At 41.1% G+C, this 15,329-nt stretch overlaps 1 protein-coding gene across 3 annotated transcripts in view; it reads left to right on the top strand.

The window, feature by feature from the left end:
- Nucleotides 1-15,329, top strand: part of MCC (MCC regulator of WNT signaling pathway) — a 514,674-nt gene that overhangs the window by 350,941 nt on the left and 148,404 nt on the right. For all 3 annotated transcript variants that reach the window (XM_069752911.1, XM_069752918.1, XM_069752927.1), the window contains 2 exons: nucleotides 3,225-3,367; nucleotides 11,365-11,507. In XM_069752911.1, coding sequence (XP_069609012.1) covers nucleotides 3,225-3,367; nucleotides 11,365-11,507 — 286 coding nt within the window. The remainder of the gene's footprint in view (nucleotides 1-3,224; nucleotides 3,368-11,364; nucleotides 11,508-15,329) is intronic.

Raw genomic sequence — 15,329 nt, 5'->3', positions numbered from 1 at the left:
GGGAGAAGAAAAGAGACATACACGGACATGGAAATATTGCAGTTGTTCCCTTTTAGGGTGCAGGATGAGCGATATCACAATGAGAGCTGTGACGTCCAATCATCATGGTTTCGCTACCTTCCGGGTCAATAATTTGCTAACATGGCCAGTATTGGCCCATTGCAGACCAGCCCAGAGCTGTATAGCCTCCGTAGACATTGGCCACCATGTCTATGGAGACAGATAAACACTATAGGGAAACAGAGCGCCCCACACCAGGGTGATATCTTTATAAAAAGATCCAGGTAATCTCCTCACCTGAGTGGTTTGTGTAGGCACAACTCCTGTGAAAGCTCAGTAATGGTTGCTGGTGTTCTGTGGCTGGGGTGTGAACTCCACCAGGAGGCTTGAAGGACACAACAAATTACAGTTTGGGGCTGCGCTTCTGTTCTTGGCGTAACAATTAAGCGGTCATTGTTTATAGGAAATCCATCAGCAGGTTTTTGCTATATAACTGCAGAGCACCATGATGCAGGAAGAGACCCTGATTCCAGCAATGTATCACTTACTGGACCATGTTTTGCTGCTTCAATAAAATCAGTGTTTTATCAGCAGTAGATTATCACAACAGGACAAGCTGCCTTGTGCCTCCTAGTCCATCCTCACCCCCAGCGCTGATTAGCAGCTCTCTGTCCCTATACAATGTACACAGAAAGCTGTGGTGTGGACGGGGTTATACACAGCTCAGCTCTGCTAGATGTGCGGAGAAAACTGTGACTGTATCCTACCTTTTTATGTGATTTAATATTTGACCTAAAAATTAAAACGTCTATTACTTTTACTTTTCATGTTTGTGTTCTATATATTTTGTTTAAAGAGGTTAAGAACATTTCATTAATCGAGACATCTAACTTTTATTACACGAGTCCGCGTGTAGATTGTGCTGCTCCGTGTTGAAGAAGAGCCATGCTATCTCCGATACACACCGCTAATACCTGGAACGGCCATTAACAAGATGCGTACATATGATTAGAATGAGGCAGCGGCATCTTTGTGTCCATGTGTGTTTCGGCGTCACCACTTACGGTTAGATCTGCATTTTTCTTTAGTTCATCGTATTTTACCGTTTGACTAGCCGAGGCAGAAAATCTTAATGGTGGAACTGGTTTATCCATTGTTACGATTAGTGCTTGTGAGAACCTATGAATTATTAATCGCTGCACAGCTGTAAGAGCGGACCTGGTGCCTCGTTATGTTGGGCGGCATTAATATCTCCAGCTTATTAAACCACCAGCAATTATTCTGTGGACAGTGCTAAAATCTAATCAGCCATTTGGGACCGCAGAGTGCTAGTCAATGTGAGAAGTGTTGACAGAACATTTTGCAAACATGTCATTTTCCATCATCTTTACGCATAATGTAACCCTGAGTCTCCCAGAATAATAATTAGTTCTCATCTCTGCGAGGCGTAGTGTCCATAGGATTTTATAGATTCCTGTTCTCTCCATGGTCACACGTTGCCAGTATAGTGTATCTACATGTAGCCTCACTCTCCGGATTAAAGGAGTCTCCCACTAAAAACATAGCTTTTCAATATCAGACCGGCGGGGCTTCAGCTCACTGATCAGCAATACCTGGGAGCAGCCGCTAAGTAGTCTGGTGTCTGGTTTCCACAGTCATGAAACGTTCAGGATTTGCTGCGGATTGAACGCTGCGTACAGCCGCAGCGTCCAGATGTTACATCATAGTGGAGGGGATTTTATGAAATCCCATCTCCACCATGCGTGCAGGGCGGCATCCGGCGGCCCTGCGTATCCGGACATGCAGCATGTCTTTACCTACCGCAGCATGTCTCTGTCTCCGCAAGATAAATAACAGTCTATGAATATGATGCGGTGATTCCGCATGTGTTCAATATATTTCTATTAGTGTACTTTATAAATCTCTGTAAGAAACACTGTAAATTCTGCCATGAATGTATAAACTCAATCTATGCCCACGTTTGCCTGATTGACGGCTCCTCAGTGTCCCTCCTCCCTGCTGCTGCTGAGAATTCTCACTGCTCAGTACAAGAAGCAGCTGGCAGGCTGGATAGGCAGAGGATTCAATATACCATACTTGGACTCATAAGCTCTCGCACTATTTAGCTAGACTCTAAAATGCTAAAACTAATGTCAAGATTACTCAACTATTTTGACATGGATTTTATATCAAGTATACAAACCTCATCATGTCCAAGAGACCTAATTAGTAATGCATTCAGTTTGTATTGTGAAATGTGCCAGATCAGTTCTCTCATGAAGAGCACCACTGTCTATATGCCTAATTATGCATCTAGATGGTTTCCACGCTTGGTGGTACCCGTTACAGGAGGGGTTGGGGGAGGAAGAGGAGGTAAGTCAGAATGCAGGAATGACTCCCATTTTGATGGGCTCAAGTCATCATTCTATTGCTCACATAGCCATTCATGGCCGCCACTTTGCAGCTGGAGAAAAGCCTGGAAACACATGGCTTCATCTCGCAAAATCAGATGTGGGTGCGAGGAGCAGGACCCGTGGGCAGCAGCGGGTTACTGTTGTGGCATCATTGCAAAAAGGGGTTGTTTCATTTTTAAGTTGTTGTTTTACGTTACTGATTCTGTACATAGGAACGTTCTCAGTGGGAAGCCATTGCTTTCTGTACTGTAAAATACAGTAGTTGTTTTCTTTGGCACCATCTATAATTTGTCACGAGAATGCTTTTCTACCGTGTGCCTTTAAAATAATCCATGAATATTGTTTTGTGTTTTTACTTTTCTGTGGGGCAGAGGAATAAAAAGGAACATGAATAAAATGACTAGCAGTCTTCCTTACTGTCACATGCCGATAATAGGGCCGAATTACAGAGCTGAATGCGCCACAATCCCGGGGCGTCAGAAATCCGGCACGTGCCGTACATCCGTTATTGCATTAGTCCATCTTTTTGCTTCACTTGTCAAGTGGAGGGGCCTAGATGGAGATGGGGCTTAGTTTGCCAGGAAGGGGAGCGTCGTGGAATATAGGACCAGCGTTTTAGCATAAAGGAAAACAACTGATGGGAGCTGTAAGCCTGGACTAGATGATGGACTACATCAAAACCACATTGTATATTCAGGCTAGACTGTTATACAACATGGAAAAAATCTACAGGATTGGTATTTCTGCCTCATGTTTTCTTCAGTGTTTTTTTTTTAATTTTTATAATGACGGTTTCCTTACTTTTACTAGTGTGAACAGTCTCATCTGATGAGGGAACATGAGGATGTCCAAGAGAGGACAACATTGCGCTATGAAGAAAGAATCACTGAGCTGCACAGCATTATCGCAGAGCTGAACAAGAAAATCGACCGCCTCCAAGGGACAACAATTAGGTATTGTTCATTTACCCTTTCTTAGTTGCGAAATGTGTTTCTAAAATGGTGTAAAACATCCTTGGATTTTAGACTGATTGCTCATGACCATTAACTCTTCCCAAACCTCTACTCTGTTATATTAGGGTGTCCATCAAATTTTTCAATATTTTTTACATCAAGGATGTCACATGTTGATGCCTGGCTTCTATGAAAAGAGTTGCTCAAACTGCATACGCAGAAAATAAAAAAATAAAAAAATTCATCAAAAACTCTTGTAAAAGTTGCTCAGTTTTGGTTGCAAGGGGTTCTCCGGCGAATACAACTTAGCACAGATCTTGAGGATAGGTGACAACTTATTGATCGGTGGGTGTCTGACTACTTGGGCTGCCACAAACAAGGTACTTTCGGGCCCATTAGAATAGATAAGTGCATTATCACCTATCCCTCGTACATGATGCATCGCTGGAATCAGGGTCTCTGCCCCTACATCATGCTCTCAAATAGTGTTGCAAAAACCTGGTGACAGGTTCCCTTTATGCTTTTGGTATGTTAAAAGAAAAATAAACCTGTCATCTTACCTGTGTTTTATGCCGTAAGGTTAAACAGAATGGCGCTTTGTGTGCAGCCAGTAACAGAGCATCTCCTATATTCTAAGTGTTCCCGGTTATGACTAACAGGTTAATGTATATTATTCATGTGCCCCACAAAGTGTCATTGTGTACAGTGTGGGGACCGTACACGTAGGAAAGGAATCTAACCCTGAAGATAATTATAAGGGAGTTTCCTCTGTTTCTTGTTACAGTTTGTTTGAAATGTTATTTTGTCATTCCTAATTCTAGTTCTTACAGAAGTCAAGAGGAAAATAGAGGGAGGAGTGTGAACTTCACCTAGAAGATAAACTAAGGCTGATAGAGGCACCAATTGTGTGCTAATATACACAGACACCTGCGTGACACGGACAACTCCCCTCTTACTAATGGCTGATAATCTGGGAAAGGAAATGCAGAAATTTGTAACGATAATAGATCTGTGCAAATGCGTAATATGGATGAGCTGCTCCCTTTATAAGACCATAAGTGAGTAGTTTGTTGCTCAAGACATCTCTATGGTGAGTGTGTTCATGCGGCGGATCTGCCACCTGCCATGCCGCCAGTTGAGCCTCTTGCTTCAAGTGGCATAACTTAGTGCAAGACTTAACACCTTCACACCCCACCCCAGCGCCTGTTTTCACCATCATGACCAGGCAAAATTCTGACCAGTATCATTATCTTAATATATACTTGTCTTGTAATGTCTTCACATCCTGTTCCGTCCAGATGTGTTTGGATCCCAGAATTCCAAGCGGCGGAAGTTCACCGACCACCATATTCGGACACCGAAGTGATGGGTGTCTCAATTTTGAAACTGCTGGTGGTACCAGCCTCTTGCGCCGTACCACCAGTGGACACCCATCGCTACACACACACACTGTATACGCCGTACGCAACATACACACACATTGTAAACGCCGTACGCACCACACACACACACTGTATACGCCGTACACACCACACACACACTGTATACGCCGTACACAGCTTCTTGTGTGGTACCACCAGCGGAACACCATCGCGAGCACGCCGCCGGGATCAGCTGAATGATTAACTTACTGCCGCCATCTTTGTACAGAAGGAGCGCATGCGCAGTTTTAATGTGACCGCTGCTATCTGTCTGCACAAAGATGGCGGCGGTCTGATTTACTGCGCATGCACGAATTCCGCGCAGGCACAGTAAATCATTTGGCTGATCCCGGCGGCAGATGCGCAACGTGTCTACAGGCAGAGGAAGCCGGTCACATTAAAGGGGTTTTCCCATGAACGAAAGTTCGTTTTAAAAATTATCTGTGTCTGAGCGTGTACGGAGCATACCACATCTCCTGGGCAAGGGAGGAAGCAAAAGACAATACTGACATTACAGCAGGGGATCACAGAGGATTCATTTTGTGAGGTAAAATATCTCACTCACTGTTTTTAAACAATATTTTACCTCACAAAAGGGAAAGAGAGAGTGTATAGGTAGGTGAGCACATGGGGGGAGAGATTATCAACGCTGCATAGCCTGCTCCCATCGTGACATTACCGCCCTCCCGATGCGATAGCATCGGGCCTCCATCTAGTGAGCTAATAACTCTGGAACGCTTCAACGGATCCCAGTGATTCTGAGATTTGTTTTTTCTTGACATATTTTACTGCACGATAGTGGTAAATTTGGTTTATATGACTTGTGTTTATTTGTGAAAATAGTTGACATTTTGCAAAAATGTCTCAATTTCAAACTTTTAATTGCTATGCCTTTAAACCAGTGAGATGTCAAACAAAATAATTAAAAAATAACATTTACCACATTTCTAGTTTACATCTGCATAATTTTCAAAACATAATTTACTTTTGTTGAGAAGTTAGAAGGGTTAAAAGTTGACCCAGCAGTTTCTCATTTTTTCCAACAAGATTTACAAAACCTTTTTCTTTAGGGACCACCTCACATTTGAAGTGACTTTTGGGGGCCTATATGAAAATACCCGAAAGTGACACCATTCTAAAAATTTCACCCCTCATAGTCATCAACGCTACATTTAAGAAGTTTATTAACCCTTCAGGTGCTTCACAGGAATTTAAAGCAATGTGGAAGGAAAAAAATGAACATTTTCGCAAAATTGTTACTTCAGCCCACAATTTTTTATTTTCACAAGACTAACAGGAGGAAATGACCCCCAAAATTTGTTGTACAATTCCTCCTATGTACGCCCGATACCCCATATGTGGAGGGAAACTATTGTTGGGAGAGAAGGAGTACCGCTTGATTTTTTTAAACGCAAAAATGGCTGGAATCAATATCGGATGTCATGTCTTGTTTGCAGAGCCCCTAATGTGCCTAAAAAGTGAAATACCCCCACAAATTACCCCATTTTGGAAACTAGACCGCTCAAGGAATTTAGATGTGTGGTGAGCACCTTGAACGTCCAGGTGCTTCAGAAGTTTATAATGTTGAGTCGTGAAAATTGTAAAAAAAAAAAAAAAATTCCCACAAAAATATTTTCAGCCTCATGAATACACAGATACCACATATGTGGGGGAAAACTATTGTTTTGGCGCACAACAGGGCTCGGAAAGGAAGGAGTGATGTTTTGGAATGCAGACTTTGATGGAATGGTCTGCGGGTGGCATATTGAACTTGGAAAGCCCCTGATGTGCCTAAAAAGTAGAAACCCCCCAGAAGTTACCCATTTTGCAAACTAAACCCCTCAAGGAATATATCTAGATGTGTGGTGAGGATCTTGAACCCACAGGTGCTTCACAGAATTTTGCAACGTTGAACGTTCAATTTTTCCCACAAAAATGTTTGAGCCCCAAATTTTCTCATTTTTACAAGGATAGCAGGAGAAAATGGACCCCCAAATTTGTTGTACTATTTCTCTGGAGTGCATTGATACCCCCATAAACCCGCAGCAATTACTTATCATGGGCACATATCCTTACACGGAAATCCCGGTATAAGTGCTCAGCATAGAGCGCACTATACATGTGAGCTGAGCCTTACTGAGATCTTTGGGAGGCAGAATGATAAAATCAACAGCAGGTCAAGAATTGGTTTTATTTATTTTTCTTACATCGTTCTTTGTCCGGTGTAAGTGATTAGATGACTTTATTCTTTGGGTCGGTGCGATTACAGCGATACCATATTTAATTTTTTTTATGTTTGACTGCTGCCACACACTAAAAATTGCTTTTTATTGCATCGCCATATTTTGAGAGCTTTAAATTTTTCCATATTTCTGACAGTCATGTGATGGTTTGTTTTTTTGTGGGACTAGTTGACGCTTTTATTAATACCATTTTCGGTCACATAATGTTTATTGATCGCTTTCTATTCTGATTTTTGGGAGGCAGAATAAACAAAAAACGTAAATTCAGGATTTTTTTTGTGTCGTCCGTGTCTGTTAAAACTAATAAGGCAGTTTTATTTTTCGGTCCGTACGATTACAGCGATACCTCATTTATATAAATTTTTTATGTTTTGACTCTTTTGCACAATAACAACTATTTTTATAGAACAGAATTGTTTTTGCACTGCTGTATTCTGAGAGCTATAACTTTTTTTTATTTTTCTACTGATTGAGCTGTATAGCGGATTGATTTTTGCTGGACAAGATGACATTTTCAGCTTTTTTTTTATTCCTATTCGTCTTCTTGATCGATTGCAGCAAAATGGTTGTCGCGTATTGCTTTTGCATTGTTTTTTTTTACACTTTCATTGCTTTCTAAGGGTGACAAAACGTTGAAACAATTGACAGGCTTCATATATAAAAAATGCTGCAGTTCTCAAATTCACACAGGAAAATAAAACATGTGCATGAAATTTCGGAAATCTTATAACTTTTGCTGGAACTCAAAAAGCAGCTTTTAATTGCATAAAAAAAAGCAGCAAGGAAAGCTAAGTGAATGAAGCCTAAAGATCCAGAAACTATAGCCTAACAGCTCCCACTCTTAGAGATTATACTGTCAGGTGTAAGTTATGAAGTTCTGCAGCAGCTTGTTATATGTGCCAATGCAAAACTTTTCTTAAAAGTGAAGAAAAACTTTAATTTCTATTAGAGATTCTTGGGAGACCCTATAAACGGGCATCTTGGAGTTTAGAGATACATTTTTGTCTTTCTTTGTTTGTGCCCAAAGAGAAAGAGCGATGATATTCATTAGAACATCAAAGGGCAACGTACATGTGTTTCTTGGTATCTCCCAGGCATCCTTTTGACCAGGATGAACCTTGAGGCTATTGTATAAAACACAGTTTTGATAAAAAGACTAAACGTTTCCCAAAATAGTCAAATAGAAGCGTCATCTGATTTCTATTTCTAGAAATATTCCCTGTAATTCTGGAGCCCTGCATAGCATTTTATCAGACTTTTCTTTACATTGTGTTCTTTAATATTTTATTTTCCTCTACCATTACCTGAAATGTTACCAAATTGCCCTATATGACTTTATTCTTTACACCAAAAACTTTTTCACACTGGCATTGTTGTTCTGTTGCATTATTTTCTATGACAAAATGTAAACAAAAACGAGGTATTTTCTGATTGCCGTAAGCTATTCCATTAATTAACCAATTGACATACGGTAAGTTCTACCCCACCCAGCAGGAAACACATCAAATCTCCTTTATATTTTATATATATATATATATATATATATATATATATATATATATATATATATATATATATATATAGTTTAAATACTTTATGCCCCAATGTAAAATAAAAGTACCCTATATGCACCTCTTATGCTGGCGCCATTGCAGTGATGCTGGCACTGCATCTCCTAGGGCTCACTCTGCATTATTATCCCACATGAGCCTTGCAGGCAATCAATGACCGCTACTGGACTCCTGTGCTCACATTTTCCCCAGGTGACTGAGGTTTGAAGGAACTGCGAGCACAACAGCTCAGTAGAGGCCGCTGATTGGCTGCAGGGTTCATGTGACATAACAATGCCACGTGATCCTCAGGAGATCCAGCGCTGACATTGCTGGAATGGCACCATTACATTAGGTGATATGGTATTTTTTATTTTACCTTAGGGGGAATATGGTATTTCAAGAAGCACTCCGCCTCCAATCAAAATTATTATTCTCTTTATATATTACAATAATCATATTATATGGCACTGTGTACTTTCAATTGCTCATTTTCACTTCTTCCCAGCTAATTCTTCTGTTTTCCTTTAGGTATAGGACATCACATGATTAAAAACAGACTAGCTGAATCCTTCTAAGCTCTATGTAGAAACAGGAGGTCAGTTTTCCCTGCATGAATCATCAGTCACTGCAGAAGGCCCTATGGGGGGAGGAGTGGAGCAGCTGGGTCAGGAGCTGAAGAAGGGGATGATAAATGCAGGAACAAGAGACTTCCTGTTTCTGCATAGAACAGAGAAATGAGAAGAATTAGCATGGCAGAAAGGCAAAATGAGCAATTGGAAGTACACAGTGCTGTATAAAATGCTGATTGCAATGTATTAAGAGGATAAAAATGTTGATCTGAGTGCTTCTTTAATAAATAAGGGTTTGTCCAAGTAGGGAACCATCCGTTAATGGTCAGATTTTTGCAGTGTACTGATAGCTTTGAGGTAGTAATGATCCACAGGTTCCTCCCCAATAAAGCATGGAGTGGAGGAGAGATCCATGCACAGTCTGCGTCCTGATGCTATCCTGACCATATCTGTCTCCGCTGACCAGGTCTCAGCCTACACAGCAAAGTTGACAACAGAAAGAGTTCTCCTGTTCAGTCTACTTCGGTAGCTTGTTTGAAAACTGGAAAAATTTAACCTGTTGTTTATATTTATTTGTATAAATAGTGGCAAATACTACGTAATTCTGTGGATAAATCAGAAAGGTTATTGTAATTCAAGTTCTACAAATGACAATTTCCTGTTTGTGTACGGCAACTATTAGCTACAGTACCTGTTATGAAAGGTAATTCAGTACCACAATGGACATAGAGGTCAGCGCACATACAGTGACCTGGCAATAACCCAAAAAACAAGAACGAGCTCTGAGACGTGGGAACTCTGTTGACCGCAATCCCTAATCCTCTCCAACCACACTAAAGGCAGCCGTGGATTGCGCCTAACGCTGCCTATGCAACTCGGCACGGCCTGAGAAACTAGCTAGCCTGTAGATAGAAAATAAGCCTATCTTGCCTCAGAGAAATACCCCAAAGGAAAAGGCAGCCCCCACATATAATGACTGTGAGTAAAGATGAAAAGACAAACGTAGAGATGAAATAGATTTAGCAAAGTGAGGCCCAACTTTCTGAACAGAGCGAGGATAGGAAAGGTAACTTTGCGGTCAACACAAAACCCTACAAAAACCACGCAAAGGGGGCAAAAAGACCCTCCGTACCGAACTAACGGTACGGAGGTACACCCTCTGCGTCCCAGAGCTTCCAGCAAGCAGAAAAAAACAAATAGACAAGCTGGACAGAAAAAAACAGCAAACAATAGCAAAGAGGAACTTAGCTATGCAGAGCAGCAGGCCACAGGAACGATCCAGGAGGAAACAGGTCCAATACTAGAACATTGACTGGAAGCCAGGATCAAAGCACTAGGTCGAGTTAAATAGAGAAGCACCTAACGACTTCACCACATCACCTGAGGAAGGAAACTCAGAAGCCGCAGTACCACTTTCCTCCACCAACGGAAGCTCACAGAGAGAACCAGCCGAAGTACCACTTGTGACCACAGGAGGGAGCTCTGCCACAGAATTCACAACAAGTACCTCACCATGTTATGCAGGTTACCAAAGGGTAAACCAGTTTTATTACTATATTCTGGACCTGTTATGAGTAAAAAAAAAAAATTCAATCAAAAAAATAATAATAATAAAAAATGATGCACCATATATCCAGTCATTTGTTTCCAACTAATGAATGAAAAAATGGAAATGGGTCTAGTTGAATTCCTGTGCAGATGCCACTGTATGGTGACCAAGACTGTGTGCTGTGATCAGGTTAAGTGCATTCTAGTTTATCCTCACCATGGTTATATATTGTAGCACATTGGACATATATAAATCTGTATTAACACTGTCATCAAACACTGCATTCTATCAGAGATTTGCAGTTTTTACCCTGGGGTCTACGCTGGGGGTCTCTGCTCAGAGTTTAGCCCCATTCGACTTTCAAATCCATGATGGAAAATTTTGCGCCATAGAAACTATAGTGCAGGTTACCATTGAAATTAACAGAAAGCAGAAAACATGCAGATTTTGGGGTAGGCGGGAGGCAGAATTTTTTTTTTTTAAGTTTCAGCCATGTGAACATAGCCTTAAGGTTTGTAAATTGGTTTACTTAGGAATAGAAGTCTGTTTTATTCGTGGTAATCATTGTTTCAGCTTGATGGAGACTTTCCACCTTGAACATCTTTGTGAAAGTGTCTCATGCTGTGAGGAATGAGCTGTGATATGCCGACTTTCTTTTGCAGAGAAGAAGATGAGTATTCTGAGCTTCGGTCAGAGCACAGTCACAGCCAGCTTGAAACCAATGATGACTCACGCAGCATGGACCAGGACCAGACCTCCGTCTCTGTGCAAGAGAATCAGTCCACAATGGTCACAGTGGATATGGGTGAGTGCAAATCACAAGGTCATAATGAAAATGAGTGGAGAATATTTTGTGCTATACGGACATATGCTGGTGTAACAATGCAGCAATAGTCCTTTACCACTTTACAGATATTCTGTATGAAGAGTTAAGTAATTGTACAATTCCTTTGCTTATTGCATATAGATCCTGAATTAAAAGCTACCATATATTACAATCCATAAGTTTCCACGGCCGCAGTTTTACTGATCTCTCCATACGTTCCCTTCTAGTTCAGAGTCAGATGACTGGCGCTCAGGGAAGTATAGTCACTGGAACTATACAATAATTACATGGCTGAATGTGGAGTAGAGTGCAGCTCTGAGCTATTGGACATGTTGGAAGACAAAAAAATGCCACTTACCCCTGACAACCAAAACCAGCAGCTCACTTATGTACAAAGTGTACCGCAATTGTGGACAGAATATAAAAATGTGTTTTAGTAGCTCTGTGGGCTCTTATAAAGAAAATGGAAATAATAAAATCACATTTTTGAACAACAGAAGGAGAAAAAAAAGCCTTTATTGCTCTCGGTCTATTGGTAACATCAAGAATTAGCTCTATACTATAGTCTGCTAATGTTGGGAGCTGCCCATTTCGGGATTGTTGTACAGCGCTCCACCTGACAAGGACAGCTTCTCATTAAACATGCTGATGAATATTAATAATGGCACGGCAAATTATTTGGCATCTGAGGTAGATTCCACACTGCACCCATCCCTCAAGGCTTTTACCTCTGATTAAGGTGCAGTCACACGGTCAAAAACGGCTTAGGGGGTTATATATATGCATAGTAACATAGTTATTAAGGTTGAAGAAAGACTAAGTCCATCTAGTTCAACCCATAGCCTAACATGCCCTAACATGTTGATCCAGAGGAAGGCAAAAAAAAACCCATGTGGCAAATAGTAAGCTCCACATTGGGGAAAAAAAATCCTTCCCGACTCCCCATACGGCAATCAGACTAATATATAGGTTTTATTTTACCCTTCCCTGCATTCTAATGTCTGTGGTCATATTACAGGGAAGGCTATGCACTTATTAAACAGGTATAGGACATGTTCAAGGCTTAGATATTCAGAATCGCAGCATTTTGTCAAAGTGCCAGCTTCTTCATACAGCGACAGATATGGCATTTCTTTTAATACAAATGTCCAAGCAGAATTAATTATGAGGAAACGATCATTTTAACCTCAGGAAGCATATGCGTCCAAATGCAGGGTATCATAATTGAAAAATCGATATGCTGCTTTGGAACTGAGCCTGGCTGGCATCTGTGCCAGCGTATTCAGTAGCCACAGCTGGACTGGCGGTGCCCATGCCTTTACCTCTCCACTCTTGGTGTTCCCTAGCTGCCCCCCACACATAACAGCTGTACATGATAACTGTGATCTTAGCCGGTGACGGTCTCCTCTTCTCCTGGGAGCTGACATGGTCTCTAGGGGGTTATGTACATTGTAGGCTTTGAGTGACAGCTGTCACTGAGTGATTTGCTCCGATAACGTAATGTCCATTTTAATAACTATTTTCCATGTGCTGGAAGCGATTTGATCTTGTGTGCTGATGGCTTGTAAGTGTGACTGTCAAGTGTTAGATACAAAAACTGTTAAAATCTCACTACATTAATAATACTAACATTTCCAAATGTATTTTTATGCAAATTAGCAGTGAGTGGTTGGGATGGGGACCCTTGATCCTGGTAACAAAGATAGGCAGATAGGGGTCATGCATGCATAGTCATCCCCCATTACCGTGAGAACCAGAGATCTACAAACAGGCACAGGAAACTAAAGGGGGTGGTTTCATGCTCAGTCTTCAGGAGAGCGCTGCTTCCTACTTGTTGGGCGGCGGGGGCGGTGTGCGCTTCATGACTGACATTTTGGGATGGCGGCATTGTTATTCCACAGGCCACAAGTGTGCACTCTCCAAAGCGGCGAGCAGAGGCAGCTTTACCAAGATGGCACCATGAGACAGGAGCAGAAAAGGTGAAGACACTGCCGGTAAGTATAAGGCTATGTGCACACGTTCAGGAAAGTTTGCAAAATTTTCCTGAGCAAATCCAGACTGCTTTCGCAGGATATCTGCTCGCGTTTTTTTGCGGATTTTCCGCAGATTTTTCCGGAGGTTCCCAATGCAATAATATAGCGGCAAATCCGCGAAAAACCCGCAAAATTAGTGAACATGCCGCGTTTCTTTCCACAATGCATTTTTTCGCAGAAAAAAACTCCACATGGGCACAAAAATTGCAGAATGCATTAAATTGATGGGATGCGGGGGTTTTTAGAGTTTTTGCAGCGGAAAACCGCTGAAAAATGCGGAGAAACCGTGAATAATCCGGAACATGTCCACATAGCCTAAGACTACGGGCAAGTACTTTAGGTTAGAAGCACCACTCCAGCGCTGAATAAATAAAGAAATAACGCTGGAGTGGTGCTTTGAGGATCCAAATGCATAAACAGCTCTACATTTCAAACATGTAGATGAAGAATATTATTGAAATCTATTCTTTTTAGTTACTAACATATGGACAGCTAAATGTTGTAAAGTATCCCTGTCACCCATCGTTGCTGTTGACTAATATGGTTACTGCAGTTTTTGGCACCACATCATCTATTTTCCTGAATGTTTCCATTGTGGAAAGTATGTTTCTGCTTTTGTCTAATATAAGACCGTATGCTGAGCATATGTGCATGACTTTTATATTACTGTCGCATATTGAACTATTTGTCACATTGTACTTTTATTGAGTGATGAATTCTGTCCGGTAAGCAATAAACGCTCCCACGAAACAACTTCGATTCTATTCTTAGGTTTAGACTTTTATTGGCTTTTATAATTACATTTAATAAGCACAAATGTCTCTTTTAGGAAAAAAGTAGAATGTGGGACTAATTTATATAGTAATATTTTCTAATGAGGGTTCTCTGACTGTAGCCTTTCTTGACTACTTTTTACCGTAGGTTATAGATGATATTGGTAAAGTAGGGGGCTAAACTGGATGACTCTTTCTGTTAAAAAAAAAAAGAAAAGCCACAATGTCAAAGTGTTGGTCACCCCAAGATCCAGCAGCTAGAGTTGTTTGCCTGGAGTTTTAGCAGCTGAGCCCATGCTAATTATATGTGAGCACCCGTACGTTTCCTACATGGTAAATTCCATTGATATCAATGGGCACACATGCAACGTACGTTCTGGTCTACCAGAGAATGAGCCAATCTGTTCAGTGTTTCTCCACATTTCTGTACAAACTGAAAGGAAAGCCACTAATGAACTGTGAGCCTGGGAACATCCACTGATCAACATGCCACGGCAATAATAAATGCTGTGGTACCAAGTTTAGGAAGGTTACGTGTATATGCATTGGATTTTCCATCTAAAGTTCATCTTCATGTTACTGTAGCTCACAAAGTTTCATCCTGGTGTTGTGGATTATCTATCAATAATTTATTTTTTGCAATCCTCATTGTGTAGTTAACCCTCTGCAGTGCATTTCTGCATTTTTTTGCTACTGTGGATTTAGCTACAGAATTTCCATTCTGGAAATTCTGCAGCAGGTGAGTCCCTTGTACAGCTTCCTAACCAACTCTACTGATCCAGCCATGCACGTAGGAGATGACTGTAAGTTAAACTCTTCTCTTGACCCCCATCTGCTGATTTTAGGCTCAAGGAAGCATCAAATGATCTGTTCCCACTTCAATGTGTAAGAAAAAGGCTAAATTCACAAGAAACATTTCTTGATGCACACACTACTGTCTATAGAATTAATTGGGCAAATGTACTCCAAAAATAGAGTATGCTCTCGGCATATGT

This window comes from Ranitomeya imitator, chromosome 1 (genome assembly GCF_032444005.1).
Source record: "Ranitomeya imitator isolate aRanImi1 chromosome 1, aRanImi1.pri, whole genome shotgun sequence".
In the NCBI taxonomy this organism is placed as follows: domain Eukaryota; kingdom Metazoa; phylum Chordata; class Amphibia; order Anura; family Dendrobatidae; genus Ranitomeya; species Ranitomeya imitator.
The sequence above is the reverse complement of the archived record's forward strand: the minus strand, read 5'-3'. Positions and strand labels throughout refer to the sequence as shown.